This window comes from Crinia signifera, chromosome 1 (genome assembly GCF_055691185.1).
Source record: "Crinia signifera chromosome 1, ASM5569118v1, whole genome shotgun sequence".
Classification (NCBI taxonomy): Eukaryota; Metazoa; Chordata; class Amphibia; order Anura; family Myobatrachidae; genus Crinia; species Crinia signifera.
This window is the reverse complement of record NC_139217.1, coordinates 196,761,633-196,776,220: the sequence shown is the minus strand read 5'-3', so window position 1 is coordinate 196,776,220 and position 14,588 is coordinate 196,761,633. Positions and strand designations below refer to the sequence as shown.

At 40.7% G+C, this 14,588-nt stretch overlaps 1 protein-coding gene across 2 annotated transcripts in view; it reads left to right on the top strand.

The window, feature by feature from the left end:
- Nucleotides 1–14,588, top strand: part of CCSER1 (coiled-coil serine rich protein 1) — an 873,181-nt gene that overhangs the window by 331,617 nt on the left and 526,976 nt on the right. For both annotated transcript variants that reach the window (XM_083179106.1, XM_083179105.1), the window contains exon 5: nt 14,134–14,254. In XM_083179106.1, the coding sequence (XP_083035232.1) occupies nt 14,134–14,254 (121 nt within the window). The remainder of the gene's footprint in view (nt 1–14,133; nt 14,255–14,588) is intronic.

Sequence of the window (14,588 nt, the reverse complement as noted above, 5' to 3'; positions counted from 1 at the left end):
TAATAAATCTCCCTCATCTCTGTTGGCAAAAGTATGATGACTCTAATGCAGTGGTTCCCAAACTGTGTGCCGTGGCTCCCAGGGGTGCCGCGGAGCACTTGCAGGGGTGCCCTGGGTTGGTGGTCCAGGACCAATTCAAATTATATATGGTCAAAGTATTAAGGAAAATCAGTACTTGTGACTGCCAATTATAACATGTGGATAAACAGAAGTGAATCATGTTCCTCATTACTCACATAACTGGACCTAAAGAGGACATATAAGCGCAACTTATTTAATTTAATATTTTTTCTGAAGTTTCTGGTATCAAATTTTTTGCCTAGGGGTGCCATGAAAAAAAAATCTGATACTCTAGGGTGCCGTGATCCAAAAAAGTTTGGGAACCACTGCTCTAATGTGTGTAAACCAGGAGCATAACCAGACATGTAATTGGCAATGTATGTACTGTACGTATCCCCAAGAGAAAAAGAAACATACATATGTAACTTTTTACAGAAGATATGGGACCCATAGTAGCAAATGCGAGTCTGTACTTTATTGTGCTGTTTATTATTGCTTCTGTGCTGTTTTCTTGTGACTCAGGGTTGTAGAGTTTTCATATATTATTACACACTGCATTCCTATTTTCATATTATCAGATATTGTTATAAATTAGATCCAGTATGGGCTATATCATAGTTGCAAATTGTCAGTACATTTAATTACACAGTATACAATTAGTGTTATTGTCATCTCTTAATTCATTTGGTAATGTTAATACTGATAGTAAGAACAAATGTTGATGGGGGCGTGGCTTGACACAGCATGGTGTAGGCAGCTTGCTGCCAGAGCTCTTGCAAATATCCTGTTCTATCTCCAGTTTGCCTGGTGGTTTCTGTCTGAAAATGTCTGCCAGAGTGCAGTATACCCCTCTGCTCACACAGTGTGAATTTGGGTGTCCTCAGTACCAGGAGTCCAAACTTACCAGCTGGTGAAATCTGTGACTGGAACCTGAGGCAGACTCTGCTCTAGGCGTGGCTGCTGCTCCTGCTGCAGCTCTGTCCTCACCAGGGCTGTCTTAACAGCAGTGTGGGCCTCTGGGCAAAGCAATGCACTGGGGCCCTTACCAATTCTCCCCTCCTAGGGGTGGGGGGTGCTATCAGCAGCAGCTTTGATGTCCTACGGGTGGCAGGGGGTGCTCTATCTTCCACTCAACTTATAGGACCTGGAGCAGTAACTTCTGCTAATTACTCTTTTACTGCACAGGTGGTGGGAGGGAGAACACTAACTTGTGGTGGGGCACTGAGCTGAATGAAGGGTCCCTTGTAAATGACTTCCAGGGAGGTAGGGGGTGTTTTATATGCAGAGGAGGGTTGGATAATTGAGTGGTGGAAGGGTAGCTTGTTTGACTGCAGATATCGTTGTTATCTGGAAATAGATTTCTTAGCCTTCAATACTATAAAAACCTAGAGTCCCAACATTCAGGATGTGCTGGGAACTTGGGGATCAGAGATCAGGAGCCAGAGCAATCCATTGACAAATACATATATAAAACTGTATACCAGACGTTTGATGCTGGAGCAGGGACCGGCTGCTGGAAGGCTGATATCTCTGATTCTGTGCATGATAGAGACAAGCCGCTAGTGTTAACAGAAAGGGCAGAGTACCAGCTTTCGGAATATACTCAATGGTCAGTATTCAATGCCTCTGCTTCGCCATATTTTCTGGGGAATCAGGCAATTCGCCGGGTTTACAGGGAATTTTCTCACAGAAAAAACAATTCGCCCTATTCAATGGACACAATTCTCTGCAAATGAAGAGCGAATGTCTGGCGATTCTCTGTTTGTGATTCTCCGCGATTCGCCAGTGGTTTTCAATAGGGTTTTTAGTGGAATTCACAGAGAGTGTATTCAATGCTGAAGTGGAGAACTGCTTTCTCCAGTGATTTTCCCCCGGATTCTCCATTTTACATTCGTCATCTTTTTTAGGTGAACTGGAATGTGATCTTTTAAAATAAAGCGTTTATTTTATTTTTTTTTGTGTCAAAAAAATCTGATTTTTTTTTTCTGTGAAGGGGCATGCAATCTTTATTCATGTGCTTGCAGCACATGAATATATTTTTAATTATTATTTTATTTTTTTAAACTTTTTTTTTTTTACACATTCACCAGCAGAGGGCCGAGCGGCTTGCTCATTAATATTCATATATTCACTGCACACTGATCCCGATCATTACATATGCATGAACGGGACCAGTGTGTAGCGGCTCCCTAGCACAGCCCCCTGCCAGCTCTGGGGGGCTCTCCCTGTGTCCCCCACAGCCCTCCTTCACCCCCACAGTGTCCGGCGCAGGCAGGGAGGCTTCCATTTCCCTGCCTGCAGCCGTCCCCCAGCTCCCGGCGGCATTCGCCGGGGGGGTTAAAATTAGCCGCCAGGGGCAGAGAGCCCCTGACGCGTTGAATAGGGCGAACGGACGGCTGCCCGGCCAATCGCCCTGCAGGGAGAATTGCGGCGAAAGTGCAGCGAATCCTACACAGGATCCGCTACCGCCCGCGAGAATCCCCATTGAATACCTACCTAAGTCAGAGAGAATGTGAGAAATATGACTGGGAAATGCAATTAACAGGTCGGATGTAGACTGCTGCTTTGAAGTTGGATATCTCCAGTTTCCCAGGGCCTATTTTCACAATTCTGGTATCCCTGGAAAAAGGGGTTCCTCAGCTATCAGCATATGACCCTTATACACCTGGGCCCCTGTGCAAGTGCCCATTAAACCCATACGAATAGACGGCCCTGGTCCTCACTCCTGTGTTCTGCTGTGTCCAGTGCTTAGGGCCGGTGTGCTCTGCAGGGGTTTTGGTGGCTGTATCCTGTGGATTTCTCTGGCCCGTCTCCAGCTTTGTCATGATGTGTGAATTCTACCACAACTCTGTGTGAATTGGATGGCTTTGCTTCTATGTCCCTTTATCCTGATTCAGTGAAGCAGCTCCCAGGGCCCTTTAGTGAGACTTTATCTGCACCACTTACAACCCCACTACAGCAGGTGCTTACTGCTGTGGGTTATTTTGAGCAACGAATTACTAATAGACTGGTGGAGTTGAAGTGCAGCTGGTGAAGGCGCGTGTGGAACCTCCGCCGGCCTCTGTTTCTTTGGTGATGATTCCACGGACCCCCATGAAGGTTCAGTTTGGTGCTCTAACATCCTCCAGTTTGCTTGCAGTCCACAAGAGGGAATGGCTTTTCGCTCTATTATTTATTTAAAACAATGGCTTTGTATAACCCGTGGGTGGAGGTTTTTGTCTCTAATCCAGTTTTCATCAGCTGCTACTTGTTTCTATACATTTATTTTGCCAAAGTTGTGTGTGATGGCTGACGGCCCAGTTTATCCTTCTGCCAACTCCCCAGAGACTGACATTTGGCTGGATTACCTTGCATGTTGGATTCATCCTCCGGACTGATTTTGCTCACCTTGGGACTGGGAACCATTTTTCTGGTTGCTGAGACTCTTACTGTGCTCTGTTTTTTTATACTAATTGTCTTTAGCTACTGCATAATTTCATATTATTTGTAAATCCTGGTCACAGCTCCAGTTTTGTTGTTATGCTATTGTTGTGTTCATTCTAGATCATTATTTGCATGCAACCAATTATTTTCCAGAAGGATTCTGTTCTAATGTTTATGGCCATTTATCTAGTGTTATTGTCACTTCTGTAGATATTAGTCTGATTTCCTATGTGTATCTAAACCTACGTGCATTTCTCACTATTGTACAGGAGCAGCGGTCATATTTAGTTTGTGGTCATTTATTTTATTAATTTTAAGTATTTCATAAATTATACTAAATTATTTGTGAAAATACCATTTTAATTGGTTAGATTGTCATGATGCTAATTAGACATTTTTTCAAAAATGTCGGCGCTGCTAATTTGCTCCCGTGCGACAAGGTCTGAATCAGGCCCATAGGCTGGTATCCAATTAGGTGCAGTAAATCCCCAATAAGCAGCTCTAAGAGAAACAATAATACATGTGTCCAAAAAGTTATTCCAGATGCCTTGTGGTACCACCCGATAATGGATAATTTACTGCATGGTGAAAATGGGCAATAATTGGGTAGTACTTTCAGGCTAAGTAGCCATTTTAACTGGGACTTGAAACACAGATAGATGATCCGGCTTAGGTCTTAAAGGTGCGCCTCAAAGAAATTGACAGTACAGGTCGAGTATCCCGTATCCGAATATCCGTTATCCGAATTATTCCGAAATACGGACATTCCAGAAAGTGAAAATTTTTTTTTTTTTTGCTAAAAACTCACTGGGGACATATGTAACAGCATCACTGGGGACATGATATGTAACTGGCACTATATATGTGCAAGACAATGATTGCTTGGCATTCAAATTCAGTGCTGAGATAGTACACACATTTTGTTTCACGTTTTGAAACCTTGTTTTTTGAACAATTAAAATATGTTTGTGTGTATTTTATGTGGTAATAAAATATATTTGTGTGTATATTATGTGTTTATACAGCATAAATGCAAGATACTTCAAAATACATCATTGAAATATTAAAATATTCCGAAATACGGAATAATCCGTTATCCAAAATTCTCCTGGTCCCGAGCATTTTGGATACGGGATACTCAACCTGTACTGCTTGGTAGTGAGACCAGTGAATGCCAAAGGGTGTGAAGGATGACGTCCCGGGAATAACCTGGGTCATCACCTATGTGAGAAAAGGGCTTCAACCCATGTTTTGGGTCAGAGCCGGTTCGAAAGCAGGATTCTATGTATTAGGGATATAATGCAGAAAAACAGCATTTGTCTCTTCCGTCTTTTACTTTTGTTTTTGCTCAAATAATATTTCTGCCATACATGGAATGTAAACTTCTTTTCAATACCTTCACTGCTTGCTTGTATACTTCAGACTCCTCTATCCTGGAGAAGCCCTTAATATTGCACAATGTCTTTGACAGATTGGATTACCAGCGATGTGCATTGAGCACTGCCTGTAATAACCGCTTTCTCACCTCTTCACTTTCTAGAGTAGAGCTGTTACTGATTGCTGACAAAACTACATTTTGCTGAATGGGGAAATGCAATCTGACATTACCAATAGTTCAGAAGTATACCATATATGCAATAATAGCGAACGGTAACATTTTATGAATGCTATTTTTGCTACAGGAAATTACTAGTAATGCCATGACACTAGAACATATACTGTATACAGAACATTAAAATAACAAAGTTAACAATAAGGAAAAAAGTTGTAATGTATATCATGATAAATGAATTTCTGCATATAGTGCTTCATATAAATATGGTAATAATCCTTTTTCATGCAATGTGGATGCATGCATTAGATGTAAAGATGAAATCCTGTTGAAAACAAAACAAGTAGGTTTCTTATGATGCTTTCCTTAACCTTGGGTCCCTTGTGCCTACTGTACTTCAAGGTTTTACAACACAGAATGCACCATTAGTGATGCGTGGGCAGCAAAATCAGCTGATGTGTCAATTTAAATGCATCATATTGTTGATTGATTTGTGTATATTTACTGACAGTAAATGTAGCACAACTGTGACTGCTGCATGCTGCATCATAAATACAATTAATTGATGCAATTAGAAATGTTACACCTTTAGAACCAGAGGGTTTTAATCCCTTTATGACCAAGCAAATTATTCACGTTCTGCAAAGCAGTGTTGCAAATGGTAGTAATTCCTTCATGATTTCTTTGTCCACTGAACCAAATTTAATATAGATTTTTCAAGACAGGTTTCTTTCTTTTGGCAGCAGAATAATATAGGAAAAAAAAATCCTTTACAGTATATTATTAAGGAAATTAGTATACAATACTACACCTTGAGGGTATTTCATTATATCTGGGGCAGCCCCTGGAAGTATTGGCTTAAGCTGAAGCCCCAGTAATTGCATTATGTCATAAGCCTGATATATACAGTATATAGCAGGTATCCCCATGTTGATCTCTGCGAGAAATGAGAAATACATATTTTTATTCCAAGCACGACTGAAGCTCATACATTTAAAAATAGTCGAGATCTTATTTTAATTTGATTTATACGTTTTACTGATTGCATACTGTATATGTGTATATATATATATATATATATATATACATTATATACTGTGTTTGTGTGTATATGTGAGTATATATTGTGAAAGAATCATATACACAAGGATTCAGATAAAGACTTTGATATTTACTTTATAAAGCAGGTCACAGCATACCAGATTAATTCCATAGGCAAGCGTAGTTACATTCATCAGTATAGCGGTAATCACAGCATAAACAGACTCTTGCAAATGCTCCAGTGGTCCCTACCATAGCCCACACCCCAGCCTATCGCTTGGGCAGCTAATCCACCATCAAAAGCTTTTGCACTCTGCCCTGGAAACACTTATATGAGGAAATTACAGGTGCTGCTGATTACACCCCTTCTGCTACTGCTCCATAACCTGGTCTGGTTCCTACACATTACTCTCAGATACTGTCTCTGCCACAATATACTAGTAAGCCTGCCTGAAGCGAAAGCTTCGAAAGCTAGTCTGCTACCTTCTATGCTCATGCATGTGTTTCAGAGATTCACGGACACTAGACACACACACACACACACACACACACACATATATATATATATATATATATATATATATATATATATATATAAAGTTAATGGATCGCACAATGCCATCTTATCCAATATATCCGTGCCAAACAGTGATATAAATTTAGAAGTTAATCTAACCCATGGAAAAACAGCCGGCACCGAAATATAGCAAATAAACGGAAATGTAATGAGCAATCATAGGAACAGCCAGAATCCAAGACATGTGGCTTATTTGCAGCAAACACCTTATATCAAGCATAACGAAGCATACTGATGATGACATTACGGCTCCTGGGTATGTCCCATTACTCCTTAACATATGTTTCTGCGCCAATGAGCCTTTCTCAAAAGGAGTGGCATCAAACATTGATCACAGGCATTGGGGCATTAAATAAGGAACATTATTGAATCCACCTGTGTTAGCAGGTACACTTACCAAACACGCTGGCCGTCCATCACTCTCCATGTGCTGCCCCCCAGACACCGGGTCCGACGTACTGGAAGTAACGCCAGAAGTTGGAACCCTCGTATATTGTCAAAAACACAGGGGAAGAGAGGAAGGTTCCCCCCGTGCCAGAAGTTGTCCTGCACCTCAATAACAACACTGCTACCATGGTAACTAGTATACACAGCCGCTGTGTAAACAAAACAGCGGTGATACAAAACACCATAGGAGCCGGAATTGCATATTCAAAATAAACAATATATAAAAATTGTGTACACAGCTTTGGAAAGTTACACAAGTCAGGATCTTGAGTGCTGGCTCAAATGGGAGCTTCTCCATCTGTACCTATCTAACCTCTCCTTCAGTGTTCGTTTCTCTGATTCCACCTCATCTTTGCTACCTCTAGCAGGTGGAGTACCTCAGGGTTCTGTCTAAGGTTCTCTGCTTTTCTCAATCTATACCTCATCTCTTGGCAAACTAATCAGCTCTTTTGGATTTCAGTATCTGTACTCAGCTCTACCTATCCTCCCCGGACCTGTCCCCATCTGTATTGGGCCGAGTCTCTGTATGCCCTTCTGCGGTTTCATCCTGGATGTCATTTCACCAACTCAAACTGAATATTTCTAAAACAGAATTAATTATGTTTCCACCAATAAATATTAGGTACCAATCAGATATAACTATAGCTGTTGAGAATATGACAATCAGTCCTACCACTCAAGCTCGCTGCCTAGGTGTCATTTTTGACTCTGAACTTTCCTTTGTTTACCACATTCACTCTTCTCTTAAATTCATGCCATGTGCACCTAAAAAACATATAAAAAATTTGCCCTCTGTCAGTCACTTCATTGGTTACCTGTATTCAACCGTATTCAATACAACATTATTTTACTCACACACAAACCCATAGACCAAACTACACCAACATACATTTCTTCTCTTATCTCTAAATATCATCCAATCTGACTTCTTTGCTTCTCACAAGATTTACGTCTCTCATCCACACTCAATATTTGCTCTGATGGGAGCTGCTCCTTGCAATAGGATCGCTATCAGCCGCCTGCCCCCGCAAGCCAACGGAAGGGGGCGCGCACACCAGATGCTTGTGTGCCCCATTCTGTCGGAGCCCTCCACTGCCGGTCCCCAGCTTCTCTCTGCAGCCTACGCTAGCTCCCCCCACTCCCTGCCCATCTCCCTGAAGCAGAGATGGGCAGGGAAAGCACTTCCCGCTGCCAAACTGCTCCATGCTGACTGGGACGTGCGTGCATGTGAGGCACAATCGCGTCCCCATCAGATGTAGCATCTCTTCACCAGCCTTCTAATCACATCCCCACTGTACAGTCCACACTTATCCACTCTCTTTCTTTTTCACATTTTTCCATCCTCCTGACCCCTGGCCAAACTGCTGGGTCAAGTATCATACAGCATGCCAGGATCCTTTGCATTCTGGTGGAACTAATGACGGTTTCCCTATACATTGTAAGCTTGCGATCAGGGCCCTCATACCTTTGACTGTCTTTAAATACCCAGTTTGTTGTATCACTGTCTCTTATTGTAAAGTGAAACGGAATATGCTGTGCTATAAAATAAACACTTTGTTAGTTCCTGAAAAACTCGAGCAGTTGATATTAGGAGCTTCACATACTCATCTGTGTGGTGGCCATTTAGGGGAGGAGAAAACTCTCCAATGCATATAGTTAGGATTCTTTTGGCCAGACATCTATGCTGCAGTCAATAAGTACGGTCAAGAATGTCCAGTTTGCCAGAAGACAGCCCCTGGTAATACAAAAGGTACCCTTTATGTTTTCAAAACTTATGAAGGATTTTGCTGGTTGTTGAAGGTAGACAGTAATAACATTTCACTGTACCAACCACAAACAGATGGCCTGCTAATAAGGTTTAATGAAACCCTTAAGTGAATGATAAAGAGGGCAGTGTCTCAATAAAAGCAAGAATACTGTTTGCTCCTACCTTATTTGATGTTCGTGGCCAGAGAGGTACCCCAATCTTCTCCAGGGTTTAGTCCCTTTGAACTTGTCTAAGACAACCCAAAGGGATCCTGAATCCTCTAGAATAAGGGTGGAAACAACAACCCTGTCATGACCCTAACCTCATTCAGTTTGTGTCCCAATTGTTCAGTCGTCTAAGACAGATTGCACCAGTCCTGAATGATTACATGGAAAGGGCTCAACAACATCAAAAACATGCTGGGCATTCCCATGGGTACGTGGGCAGGCTGATTTCTGCAGTGGCCAGACGGCTGACGTCATATGACGTCAGCTGCCCACCCTGTCTTTGTCTCGGGTGCCTGCAAATATAAGTTAGTCTCCACTGACTTATATATGTGAAGGCAGGAGAAATCCCCTCGAATTGTTGTGAGGGGAAACAATGGCCAGGGGAATTTGCCGGGGGGCGGCAGCATCACATGGACTCGTATGGTGTGAGCTTGGCTCAGTACATATTTTGATAGGATGAGAGATTCAGAAAGTGAGAGATTTGGTAAGGTATCTCCATTTTTTTTAAAGTGCCAATTATTTACTTGTCAAATCAAAATGGTTTTGCAGTGTAAATGATTGCCGCTTTAAAAAAAACCCTGGAGATTTTCTCCCTATTCTGATTCAAATTAGACTAATCTGGCTTGCCGTGAAATAGGGCATTTTGGGGAGTGAATTTGGTACTGGCAAAGTGTTTGCATGTACTGTAAGACCTCAATTTATGTGAGTTTGTGGACTCTATGTACTAATTAATCGTGAACAATGGATATAGCACAGGTTACTTTGACAGGCCCCTTTTAGCCCTTCACCCCCTGTACCTATGGTAGTTTCGCCCTAATAACCAAGTATTGTATATATATTATTTTTAATATTATTTTGCTTACTGTACTACAGTAGAGCTAAGTTAAATAAATGCTGGTTTCAAATATAGCATTTAAGTTACATGAAACATAACCACATAACATTAAAGGTGGAAAAAAATCACATACACAAGGGAAATATTTAGCTACAGATGGAGCTGCTCTCATAAGATTCGCCATCCTATCGCCAGCCGCCGGAGTCAGAGAGAATGGGGTTCGCATGCACGAGATGCTCGCAGGCCCCATTCTCTCAGAAGCCCTGCAGTCCTCCGCCCGTCTCCCCACTCACTGCCTGCTCTGCCCCTGTCTGCCCCACTCCCTGCATATATTCAGGGAGACGCCTTCTGTCCCCGCTACCTTATTGACAGGGACGCGCGAGTGAGCTGCTCGCTGCTCGCTGCTCGCATGGCCCAGTCCGTCAGCCCATCGTGGGCCAGCTGATGAGATCTGGCGAACCGGCAGGCTGGCTGACGGTGGCTCTGTCTGTATAATGTCTTTAGAAAGAAGCTGCATATATAATTTTGACATACATAAACAAAATGTGTAGTATTGATGTGATTGGTATACATGGTTATACTGTATATTTGCATATTGTTTATTTAATATGTCATTAAAGTCGTGTATTATTAATTTTTTTCCTATGTAACATTTCCAAATTGCATGCAAAATTACTGTATTTATTTTATAATGGCAGTAACAGATCAATATAGGCAATGTTCTTTATTGAAATGTGAAAACATAATCTGTATAAAAAGCAATTTCCTACATTTAAACAATCAGTACCGTATATTAAAGAAATAACTTTAACTTGCCAATACACTGTAAAAATGCAAAAAATGATCCACTTTTAGGAGGATGTCAGAGTTAAAGGTTCCATTTATGAATGCCCAAATTATTATTCCCGTTCACTTTCATGCATATTTTACAAGTCATATTTTGTTCTTCGTTAACTGTAGATGTTGCAGTCACCTTTCAAAAGGTCTGGTTATGTGAGTACAGATTACACAAAAAAGAAATAAAACTAGGATACATAATTAATATATTATATGAACTAGAGGTCACATTGTGTAATGAAGCAGCGTGTGATAACATATTCTGCTCTGGAAATTGTTTTTAAATGTGGATATATAAGAAATTGTGAATCTATTTTAGTAAGGTATTGTTTGAAATAATATTTTATGATTTTCTATTTTTTTTTTTTTATAAATGTCTAAAACATACAGTAGTTTCACTTTGACAGCCCTCTTATCATTAAGCTCTGCCTGCTATGTCTATGAACAGTGTGCATGTGTATAATACAGTATTTAATTACATTTAAATTGTCATTATTAATAATATAACACAGGGGTTGTTGTAAACTTTGCTCTGGGATGCTGTATGACAATAAAATGATCATCAACCAAATAAGGCAATGTGAGAAGGACAGAGTAGGGCTGTATGGGGCAATGTGCTGCCTGTGGCTCATTGAGCCTCCATAAGAACCTTTTTCATGGCACGCACAATACCATAGTAGGATGTCATAACCACAGTTTGAGCATACCACCCAACTGTCCTGCTTATCCCGGTAATGTCACTTTTTTTGGGGACTTTCCCGCATCCCGCCCGGGGCCGGCAGTGTCCTGCGGTGGGGCTGCAGTTAGGAGTCGCCCATGAATAGATGCTATGTGCATGCACACAGCCTCTATTCCTGCAGTCAGGTGGGCTCACAGAGCCACTGGACATGCCCCCACAGCGGTGAAAATGGGGGCATGGCCTGCAGCAGTGCTGCAAGTGCAGGCCACACCCCTTCCCACTAGGCCACAAAACCAGAATTTCCTTCCAAGCATCAAATGTTTGGAGGTAAGGTTTGAGAACCTCTTATAACCGTATCTGCATCTTAATAATGAATGCATCCATATAAATGCAGTTGTGTGTAGGCTTGGCTTTGCTTTTCGTAGTATTTAAGCCTTAATTTTAAAGGGCAATGTTTTTAATAGCATGTTCCTGTTTTAAATATTGATTCACAGACAGTGCTCATTAAATAAACTCCTGTTTAAATAGCACTAACAACCAGGAACTCTGTCTTCTTGTATAAGCCTTAGTGGTCAAGGGGTCATGCTATAGGTTAAGGAGGGGATGTGTGCCACTTTTGATATGAACAATATTAGGAGATTCAGAGCTGTGACTCATTGTAAGATAGTTACATAGTAGGTAGGTAAGGCTGAAAAAAGACTTGCGTCCATCTAGTTCAACCTGGTATAGATATCCATTGCTGATTTGGTAGGTTCTGCTATTTTACAGACAAATTATATTTCTTATTTGTACCCATGGATGTTTTTCTCCAGTAAATGTTTGTCCAACTTTGCCTTGAACGCATTTAATGAGCCAGCCATTACCACCTCTCTGGGAAGAGAGTTCCAGAGTTTGACTGTTCTGACCGTAAAGAAATTCTTTCTACTAGCTGAATGAAATCTTTTTTCTTCTAATCTATACTCATGCCCTCGCGTCCTAGATTCCTTTCTAGTAGAAAATAGGGTGTGTGACAGTTCCTTATATTGGCCCTTGATATACTTGTACATGTTGAGCATGTCCCCCCTTAAACGTCTCTTTTCTAATGTAAATAGTCCCAAATTGCTTAATCTCTCCCCGTAGCCTAAATTCTCCATTCCCCTAATAAGCTTTGTTGCTCGCCTTTGGACTTTTTCTAATTCTATGATGTCCTTTTTATAGTGTGGGGCCCAGAACTGTACTCCGTACTCTAGGTGAGGTCGCACCAATGCTTTATATAGTGGCATAATTACCCTTGAGTCCCTAGTTTCCATTCCCCTCTTAATACATGTCAGAATTTTGTTGGCCTTTTTTGTAGCTACATTACAATGGGCACTACATCCTAGATTGCTGTCTATTTGGACTCCTAGATCCTTTTCAAGTATGGAATTACCCAGTTCCTCTCCGCTAAGGTTGTAACTTGCACACTGGTTGTGTCTCCCAAGGTGCATAACCTTACATTTATCTACATTGAACCTCATCTTCCATTTTTTAGCCCACTCATCTAGAATTGCAAGATCATTTTGAAGCATGGTGACATCTTCTGGTGATTTGATGACTTTGCTAAGTTTTGTATCGTCCGCAAAGATGGATACATTGCTGAGTAACCCTATCCCAATATCGTTAATAAAAATGTTAAACAAAATGGGCCCCAAAACCGAGCCCTGGGGCACTCCACTTAGTACCGGTATCATATCTGATACGGCACCATTCACAACCACTCTTTGTTCTCTATTACATAGCCAATTCCCTACCCATCTGCAGATATTTTCACCCAATCCTAGGTTCTCCATTTTATTAATCAATCTCTTGTGTGGGACAGTATCAAATGCTTTAGCGAAATCTAGGAAAATCACATCTACAGCATTTCCATTATCGAGGTTTTTGCTAACCTCTTCATAGAACCCTAGTAGATTAGTTTGGCATGAACGATTTTTCACGAACCCATGTTGGTTAGTACTGAGTAGACGGTGATTATCTAAATATTCCTGGATACCATCCCTTAAAAATCCTTCAAATAGTTTACCCACAATTGATGTTAAACTAACGGGTCTGTAATTAGCGGGATCTTCCTTTTTTCCTTTTTTGAATATTGGCACTACCTCTGCTATTCTCCAATCTTTTGGTACTATACCTGACGATAGTGACTTGCTAAAAATATAATGTAGGGGGGTAGCTAGTTCATCCCTTAATTCCATTAATACCCTCGGATGAATCCCATCTGGCCCTGGTGACTTATTTGTTTTGAGTTTGCTTAGCCTCAGTATTATTTCCTTCGGCGTGAAATCCACAATGAGATCTGGCTTATTTGTCCCGTTTGTGGTAAATGTTCGTTCCACAGTCTGCTCTCCCTTAGTAAATACTGATGAGAAGAACTCATTTAACAGTTTTGCTTTTCCCTTGTCCTCAGTAACACTTTTTCCACTAGTATCAGTTAGTGGGCCTATGTTTTCCTTAATTAAACGTTTACTATTTATGTATTTAAAAAACTTCTTTGGGTTGGTTTTGCTTTCAGTGGCTATGCACTCTTCATATGTTACATGTTACAGTGCATCGTATAAGGGTCTGTCATCAAAGTCACAGTAATTCTCAGAATTAGAGAGTTAAGTGCAGCATACCTGTATTAAATAATATACAGTTCCAAAGTCACATTTGAAATAATGTAAAATGTTTGATATATTTTATCATTGCAGTATGCAGAGAAGATTCATATCAGTCCATAGTATCATGTTCAGCAGTGGTGCACTCTAATGTGGAACAAGCAAGCGAAACAAATAAACCTAAAGAAGAAGCAAAAACAGAAACTGCAAAAAGGTAAGTGCATTATTCATCACCTAATCACACAATGTCTCTGTTAATTTATACTATGCTTATAAACATATTATAATTAAACAATTGCATGTGATATTGCAACATAAATGATTAGCTCTTAAAAAAAAGTAAACCTCGGAGGAAACGGTATGGAGGTTTATATAAAAGAATGAAGTACAGATATCAAATGTAATCTACTGTAGATGCTAGATTCCCCTCCCCCTCAAAAAAAAATGAACTAGAATGAATAATGTTATTCTAGAGTATGGACATTCTACAAATTATATGAAATGTAATTATTGTTTCAGTAATAAGTCTGATAAATTTTGTCACCTAA